General features: G+C 71.7%; 1 protein-coding gene and 1 non-coding gene across 2 annotated transcripts; one reads left to right on the top strand and one right to left on the bottom strand.

The window, feature by feature from the left end:
• Positions 1–126: 126 nt before the first annotated feature.
• Positions 127–290, top strand: LOC118157087. Its single transcript, XR_004746539.1, has one exon. It is a non-coding gene; the product is annotated as a U1 spliceosomal RNA (small nuclear RNA).
• Positions 291–1,840: 1,550 nt separating this feature from the next.
• Positions 1,841–8,429, bottom strand: MAPRE3 (microtubule associated protein RP/EB family member 3). Its single transcript, XM_035311326.1, is given in 8 exon segments — positions 1,841–2,738; positions 2,981–3,133; positions 3,221–3,372; positions 4,188–4,248; positions 4,250–4,390; positions 4,475–4,620; positions 4,702–4,829; positions 8,366–8,429. Coding segments are annotated over 7 exon segments (843 nt in total). The 5' UTR covers positions 4,823–4,829; positions 8,366–8,429; the 3' UTR covers positions 1,841–2,669.
• Between the last annotated feature and the right edge of the window lie 6 nt (positions 8,430–8,435).

Raw genomic sequence — 8,435 nt, 5'->3', positions numbered from 1 at the left:
CGTGGGCAGTGCGCGGGGCGGGGCGGGCCGAGGCGGGCGGGTCCGGTGTCGGGTCCGCGGGGCGCGTGTCCGTGTGGTGGGTGTGCGTGCGCGCGCGTGGGGGCGCGTGTTCGGGGAGGGCTGAGCATACTTACCTGGCAGGGGAGACACCATGATCAGGCAGGTGGTTTTCCCAGGGCGAGGCTCATCCCCTGCACTCCGGGTGTGCTGACCCCTGCGATTTCCCCAAATGCGGGAAACTCGACTGCATAATTTGTGGTAGTGGGGGACTGCGTTCGCGCTCTCCCCTGGTTCTGTGGTGCAAAGACAGAGCTGGTTTTGTCCCGGGTTTTGCTCCCGGGTGTGATTGCTGGGCTGCTTTCTTTCGTCTGTCAGCGGTCCTGGTCACCTGGAGAGGTCCCGGATGACTGGAGACTTGCTGATGTGACGCCCATCTATAAGAAGGGTCATAAGGAGGACCCAGGGAACTACAGACCTGTCAGCCTGACCACAGTGCCAGGAAAGGTGACAGAACAGGTCATCTTGAATGCAGTCATACAGCATATGCGGGACAACGGGGGGATCAAGCCCAGTCAGCATGGGTTCATGAAAGACAAGTGCTGTCTGACCATCCTCATCTTCTTCTGTGACTGGGTGACCCACCTGGTGGATGAAAGAAAGGCTGTTGACATAGTCTACCTAGATTTCAGCAATGCTTTTGACACATTCTCCCACAGTATTCTCCTGGACAAGCTGGAAGCCCGTGGCTTGGACAGGTGTGCTCTTTGCTGGGTTAAAAACTGGCTGGACGGCCAAGCCCAGAGAGTAGTGGTGAACGGAGTGAAATCCAGCTGGTGACCGGTCACGATTGGTGCTCCCTGGCAGTCGGTGTTGGGGACCGTACTCTTTAGTATATTGATGAGGGAATTGAGAGCACCCTCCGTAAGTTTGCAGATGACGCCAAGCGGGGGGGAAGTGTCGAGCTGCTGGAGGGTAGGAAGGCCCTGCAGAGGGACCTGGACAGGATGGGTTGATGGGCAGAGGCCAGTAGGATGAGGTTCAACATGGCTCAGGGCTGGGTCCTGCACTGCTGAGCGATGTTCACCTGAACATGAGCCCACAGCGTGCCCGGGTGGCCAAGAAGGGCAGCGGCATCCTGGCTGTGCCAGTAGTGCAGCCAGCAGGAGCAGGGAGGTGATCGTCCCCCTGTGCCCTGCTCCGCTGAGGCCGCACCTCGCGTGCTGGGTTCAGCTTTGGGCCCCTCGCTGCAAGGAGGACGTCGAGGCCCTGGAGCGTGTCCAGAGCAGGGCTCCGAAGCTGGTGAGGGGCCTGGGACACAAGGCCTGGGAGGAGCGGCTGAGGGAGCCGGGGGGGGGGGTTGGTCTGGAGCAGAGGAGGCTCAGGGAGACCTCATTGCTCCCTGCAACCACCTGAAAGGAAGGGGTGGGGAGCTGGGGGTCGGCCTCTGCTCACAGGGAGCTGTGGTAGGACCTGAGGGAACGGCCTCAGGTTGTGCCTGGGGAGGCTCAGGTTGGAAATGAGGAGACATTTCTGCTCAGAAAGAGCAGTCAGGCGTTGGGACGGGTTGCCCAGGGAGGTGGTGGAGTCCCCATCCCTGGGGGTGTTCAAGGAGAGGTTGGACGTGGTGCCTGGGGACATGGTTTGGTGGGTGACATTGGTGGCAGGGGGTGGTTGGGCCAGATCTTGGAGGGCTTTTCCAACCTTCATGATTCTGGGATTCTGCGATCCATCCCAGGGAGCAGCACGGGGCTGCCGCCGTGCACAAGCCCCAGCGAGGGGCGCTGCCACCAGCCCCCCACCTCCCACCGTGTGCGGGAACCAGGCCAGACACGGGCAGAACAACGTTTTACCACACAAGTTTATTTTAAATAAAACTTAACACAGATGCAGGCTTTGCAACCGGAGTGATGGACCAGACAAGCGATGCAACGGGGAGATGGCCGGGGCAGGTGCTGCGTGCCGCTCTCGGCAAACCCACCCCGGCGCCCTGCGGGGCGGGAGACCTGGCCCGGGGGGGGGTCCTCACCCTGGGCTGCCCCAGCCCCTGCTGCTCCCCGCTGCAGCCGCGTTGTCAGCCGGGCTGGGGCTCCTTCCTCCTGGGGCTCCTTCCTCCGCCTCCCCAGGAATCTGAACCTCCTCCTCCTCCTCCTCAGAGCCGCTCCCTCGCAGCGGGCGGCAGGGCAGCGCTGGCCCCGTGCGCGGCCCCCGGGGCTGCCTGCCCCCTTCCCTCCGCAGCCGCAGGGCTGGCGGGGCAGCGAGCTGTGCCCTGTGAAGCCCCCCCGGCCTCGCTCTTTCTCTCCAGCTATGGCACTGCGGGGTGGGCAGGGGCAGCGGGTGCCGGGGCGGCTGCAGCACTCGCACCAGAGAAGACAACCAAAATAAATATGGGGTGGAGGGGGCGAGGGCTGGGGCGCTGGGTGCCGGGGCCAGAGCCCGTCCCCACCCGCCAGCCCCCGGCGTATTTACAGCTGTGCTCCTCTATGGATTGACATCTATTTATTATGGAGACAGAGGCTTCCCACGGGAGCTGCTGGACGCCGAGCGTGCCGGCTCGGCCGGAGGCTGTGATGGTGCAGTGACGGTGCAGGGCGAGGCGCACAGACTCAGACCTCGAATGTCTATGGAGGGGATCGGCGCAGGGTGGCGCGGGGCGCGGGAGCGTGCCGGGGCTAGTACTCATCCTGGTCCTCTGGCTGCTGCTCCTCCAGCTCATCATCCTCTGGCGGAGCGAAACCCTCCTGCCAGGGGGCACGGGCACCGTCAGACCCCCGTCAGACCCTGGCCCACCTGCGCCCTTGCCCTGCGCCCTCTCTCTCCCCGTGGTTTCTCCCAGCACGGTGCAAAGCCCTTGGCAAGCCCAACCCCTGGGGCACCCATGGGTGCAGAAGAGGCTGGATGCTGGGGACAGGGGTCTTGTCCCAGGGAAAGCCCAGAGAGCTGGGGGGGCTGGTGGGACAGGCAACGCGTGCTCCGTGCTCACCTCCGTGGCGTAGAGGACGCTGACGATGCCCGTGATGATGGGGCTGTTTTCGTTCTCGTGCTCCTGGCAGATCAGCTCGATGTCCCGCAGTTTGCTGAAGTAGAAATCCCGCTCCTTCTCCAGCCCGTCCACTGTCAACTTCAGATCCATCAGCTGCGGGCAGACGTCAGCGTTTGTGCTGAGGGGGCTGCAGCTCCCCCGGGACCCCGCGCTCCTTCCCCTGCCCGCAGCCCTGCCCACCTGCTGGTTGAGCTCCAGGATCTGCGCGTCGGCCTCGGGGCCCCCGTTGCGGGCGGCGGGGGAGTTTTTCCGGAGGATGCTGCTGGGGACGTTGCTGAGGCGGGCCGGGTTATGCGTGCTCTTGGGGCCTGTGGGGGAGGTCCTCTGGGGGACTTGGGGCAGCCAGAGAGGGTGGGTTAATGCCAGCCGGGGCTGCCGGGACCCCCAGCCGCGGCGCGCAGGGCCGGGGGAGCGGAGGGAGCCACGGGAGCGGGGTCAGGCAGAGCGCTGGGGGGGCTGCGCCGCGGCTCCTGGCTGAGCCCCCCCTCCCCTCCCCGATGCCTCGGTTTCCCCAGGCAGAGCCCACCCCCAGCCCCCCTGCAGGCAGTGCTTGTGGCCAGGATGGGCTTTGCCATGCACGGGGCCAGGGGGTGCTCGCCGGGCTCCTTACCAGGCTGGCTGCGCACGTGCTGGGTGGGCAGCGAGACCCCCGTGGGCTGCAGCACGGGGTCAGGTCTCGGGGCCGGGCTCACCCCGGTGCTGTGCCCGCTGGGGACCCACGCAGTGGCATCAGGCTTGGGGGGAGCAGCGCAGCGGCATGATCCCCCCAGCATCCTCCCAGCCCATGTCACCGGCAGCTGGGGAACAGCCCGGCTGCACTGCGGCCCCCAAGCACCACTGGGGGCCCTGGGGGCACAAACCGGGAGCGGAAGGCGGAGCGGGGATGCCAGGCTGCTCTGAGCCCTCCGAGCCCACCCGGCTCCCCAGCACACCCTCCGCTGGGGGCAGCCATCCCCATTCACCCCAGCCCGGGCGTCCTCGCAAACCTGCTTGGCACTGACGGTCGCAGGCGTGCAGCAGAGCAGAGCGCAGGCAGGGGCAGGGCAGGGGTGCGGGGGGCGCCCGAACGCGGCCAGAGCAGCGTGGGGCACAGGAGGCCGGGCGGGAGGGCGGGGGGCAGCGCTCTCCAGAGGGACCCGGGCATTACCTGCAGTGCCAATGGGTTTCTTGGATTTGTTGAAGATCTGATCACCTGGGTTTGGGGGGGGGCGTGACGTCCTGGCCCTGCCGCGCCAGCAGCGGGTTGTACTCCTTCCCGTCGTAGTTGGCGTCAAAGAACTTCTTGAACCACTGGATGAACTCGAAGTTGTCCTGGAACTTGCCTTTCACCAGCCTCTCCACCGCGATGATCTGCGGGGACAGACGCGCTCGGGGGGTGCCCTCCCCGGCCGGGCACCGGGACCCCCCCCCCCCGGCCGCCCCCACGGGACCTACTTTGTCCACTCCCATCTTCTTGAAGGCGGCCTGCAGCACCTTGAAGTTGTGGATGTACTCGTGCTCCAGCTTGGCCTGGAACTTCACCTTCCGCAGGTGGACGCAGCCGGGGAACAGCATGTCCATGAACTGGCAGTAGGCGGCCCCTGGGGAGCGGGGGGGGGGGGGGACACGGCGGCGTCACGAGGGGCCGGGGCACGCGCCCGCGCCCGGCGGCGGGGACCCACCTGAGCAGAGCTGCTCGATCTTGGTGTAGTTGAGCTGCAGGGAGTCGTTGACCCAGGCCAGCATGTCGTGGCGGCTCAGGTTCTCGCTGGTCACCGAGGTGGAGTACACATTGACGGCCATGCCCCAGCTGCGGGAGAGGCGGCTGTCACGCCGGGCTGCCCGCGGTGACGCCGGGCGGTGGGACCCCGGCCCGCCGGGGGGGGCTGCGGGACGTGGCACCGGCCGAGCCCCCTCCCCACGTAGCAACACGGGCTTGCGGCCAGCACTGTGGTCCCCAGCTGGTGCCACCGGGACGCCCCAGCAATAGGGGGCTGAGCCCGGCCGTGCCGGGGGGCTCCGCGCGCGCTGAGGGACGGTAAGCAGCTTACAGCCCCCCCAGTCCAGCCCTCGATCGCCTCCTAATCTGCCCGGGGCCACAATCGGGGTCCGTCAGAGCCAGGCTTAGAGGGGGCAAACATCTGCTGGAAGGGCGGGCGGCAAACCCGCGCCCAGATGGCGAGGGGTCCGGGGGCAGAGACCCCAGCCCCACAGCACTGCGGGGAGCTGCGGAGCCGGGCTGCGGGGCCGGGGGGGTCCCCGCTGCCCTGTGCTGGGGAGGGGGCACCCAGGCACTGCCCCACTGCCTCCAGCCAAAGGTTTTGGAGAAGTGACCCTCCCTGCCGCGAGGAGCTGGGTCCCAGCCCCTCCCCAGGATGGGGGGGGCTGGGGATCCCCCCCCTTTTCCCCTGAGGCAGCAGCATTAATCCGCTTTCACTCTCCTGCGCAGATCAGAGATCAGGGGCTTAGGGGCCAGCTGCGAGCGGGGGCTCCTGGGGGGGGGGGGGGGGGGGCCATCCCCCCCCCCCCCCCGGCACCCTGGGGGGCTGCCCCCCCCCCGGGGGCCCCCCCGGGGGGGGGGCAAGGGGCCGCCAGCCCCCGTCCCCCCCCCCCCCCGGAGCAGGGCAGCCGCCACCGCTGTGACTCAGCACCGGTGACACCGCGGCCCCGGGGGGCGCAGAGCTGCCAGCCGGGGGGGCACCATCCTGCTCCCCGCCGGCGGGCAGGGGTCCCCCCTCCGGCAGCGCCACCGGCGCGGGGGGAGCGGAGCTGAGTCATGCGCGGCGCGGAGCCACGCGCACTGCGGCGGCCGCGGCTCTGCCGGGACCCGCGGCTGCTGCCCGTGTGCGGGGGGGGGACGGAGACGGGGAGAGGGGCTGCTGGGTGCGGGGGGGTCTGCGGCACGCAGCCCCCTGCCGACACATCGCTGGGCCCTGCAGGTGCCGGTGGTGGTTACCGGGAGCACTGCGGAGAGGCCAAACCGGGGCCGGGAGCCCCTCGCCCGGACCCCCCCAGGAGTGTCCACGCAACGGGGACCTCTCCCGAAAGGGCAGGAGCCCCCCGAGAGGGCAGGAGCCCCCCGGCACAGCGCCCTGCCCGGCGCAGGGCTGGCAGCGCGGCCGCGGCACCTCTCCGACCGGCCCGCCCGGGCTCGGCGCGTGCATCATCAGCGGGCACCGGGCTAATTAGGGCTGCGCGTGGGGGAGCCGCCCGACGCGGCACAGCGAGCTGCGGCACACGGCAGGCCCCGGCTCGGCGAGCGGCCCCGGCCCACAGCCCGCTGCCCCACGGGGCACCAGCACCGAGCCCGCCGGGAGCCCCCCGGCCTCCGTTGGCCCCACGGGAGCCCCCGGTCGAGGAGCCCCGAGCGCACACCGCGTGGGCAGGGGACGCCCGGCGATGCTCAGCCCGGCGTCTCCTTTGCTGAAGTAAGCCAAGGACTTTGGTCGCGGCGTGCACACGCGGCAGAGGGGGCGAGTTTCGAGGCAGGACAAATCCAGGTCAGCCCTGCGCCAGCGCCCGGCCACTCCCCGGGGCCGACGCGACGCCGCCGTGTGCCAGCACGGCCGCCGGGCACGATCGGCCCCGCCGCGGCCCCGCGCACGGGCTGCGCCCAGGGCTGGCAGGGCTGGCAGCCTCCGCAGCAGCCTCCGGCAGAAATCCCGACCCGGCAGCGACTCCTGGGGAGCGCCGGGGCCGGGGGCACTGCCCCGAGGGGCTCGCAGAGCCGCGGCGGGGCCGGGGGCTCCGCGTGCCGCCCGCGTTCCACGGCTCTGCTCCCGCCCCAGCCCCTGGCCCCGTGCCCCTTCCGAGCGCTCCCCGCCAGCCGTGCTGACGGGGCAGGGAGCAGGGAGCTGACCGCCGCGCTGCCGTTGTCCTGCGGCCCAGCGCTGCCCGGCCGGTCACCAGCCCCCAGACCGCGCCCGGCGCCTCTGTCCCCGGAGCGGGGGGCGCCGAGGTGGCGTGGGCGCGGGTGCCAAGGCAAGGGCCGGCAGGGTGAGGCCCCGCGCCGGGCTCTCGGCAGCAGAACGGCGACAACGGCTGCCCAGGCCGCTCGCCGGCCCCTCGCCGCGGGCGTCCCCGGCCACCGGCCCCGCCAGAGCCGCGGCGGAGCCCGCGCCCGTCCCCGGGCAGCGCCGAGGGCTGCGGGAGCGGCGGCAGCGCCCGCCCCGAGGAGACCGCGGCTGCTATTTCGGGAGCGCATCCCGGCGGCTCGGGTGACAAACGGCGGCGCGGGGGAAGGCGCAGGCTCGGGGACGCTGCGGCGCTGCCGGTGCCGTGCCGCGGGCTGCGGGAGAGCCCCGGGGCTGCCGCCGGGATCGGCCCCCACGTCCCCCCGGGACCCCCGGAGCGGGGTCACCGCGGCAGCGTGCGCACCGGGGCTGCGAGCCTGCGGCCGCTGCTCCGGCGTCGTTACCCTGCGCCACGCCGCCATCGGCGGTACCGGCAGTGCCGCCGGCCGACGCAGCCCAGTGCCCGGTGCCAGCCCTCGCGCTGCGGCTGCGTCCCCCCGTGCGTGCCGGGAGCAGCCGCCCCCCGCGTCCCCACCTCCCGCGGGGACGGAGCCCGGAGCCGCCGTGGGGACGCACGGTGACGTCCCGGGGGGCCCGAAGCGCCCCGGGGACCCCGCGGCGGGGAGCGGGGAGGTGTCAGGGACCTGCCGTGCCCGTGTCCCCCCGTGGCGTCCCCACCTCGTGCCCCACGGGGTCCCCCGGTGCTGCCGTGCCACCGCCGCCAGGCCACCGCCGTGCCGGGGCTGCCACCGCCGCCATCACCGGGCCGGAGCCACCGCCACCACGCCGCGGCCACCGGCACCGGCAGGGCCCCACTGTGCGGACGCAAGGCAGCCGTGCCCGGTGTTGGCACCTTACCGTGATGCTGCCCCGGGACACCTGGGAAGGGGGACGGGACGGGACCGCGGGCACGGCCCCGCTGCCCGGGGCAGGCACCTCCCGGGGCTGCCCCGCCGGTAATGGTGCCGGTACCGGTACCGGTGTCCGGGACTGCAGCTCCCACCGGGCCAGGCCCTGCGGGAGGAGGCGGAGGCCGGTCCCCCGCTGAGTCAGGCCGTGCCCCCCCGGGCCGTTCCATCACCGGGGACACCGGGCGGGCCGTTCCGCCGCCGGTGCCGCAGACGGCCAACCCCGGGCCGCTCCATCACCCGCTCCCCCCGCCGCCGCCCCGCCACCACCGGCGGCCCCGCCGCCCGCTCCGCCGGGCCCATCGGCCCCCCCATCCCCGTCAGGGCCGCTCCATCACCGGAGGCCCCGCTCCCCCCGCCCGCTGCCGGGATGCGGCGGCCCCGCCCCGCCCCGTCGGGCCCCCCGGTGCCGGTGCCGCACTCACCGCGCTCGGGCCGGGACGCCCCGGCCGCCGCTCTGCCTCCGCCTGCGCCGCGCCGGGCTGTCGGGACCGG

The sequence above is a fragment of the Oxyura jamaicensis genome (assembly GCF_011077185.1).
Source record: "Oxyura jamaicensis isolate SHBP4307 breed ruddy duck chromosome 3 unlocalized genomic scaffold, BPBGC_Ojam_1.0 oxy3_random_OJ164, whole genome shotgun sequence".
NCBI lineage: Eukaryota > Metazoa > Chordata > Aves > Anseriformes > Anatidae > Oxyura > Oxyura jamaicensis.
The sequence above is the reverse complement of the archived record's forward strand: the minus strand, read 5'-3'. Positions and strand labels throughout refer to the sequence as shown.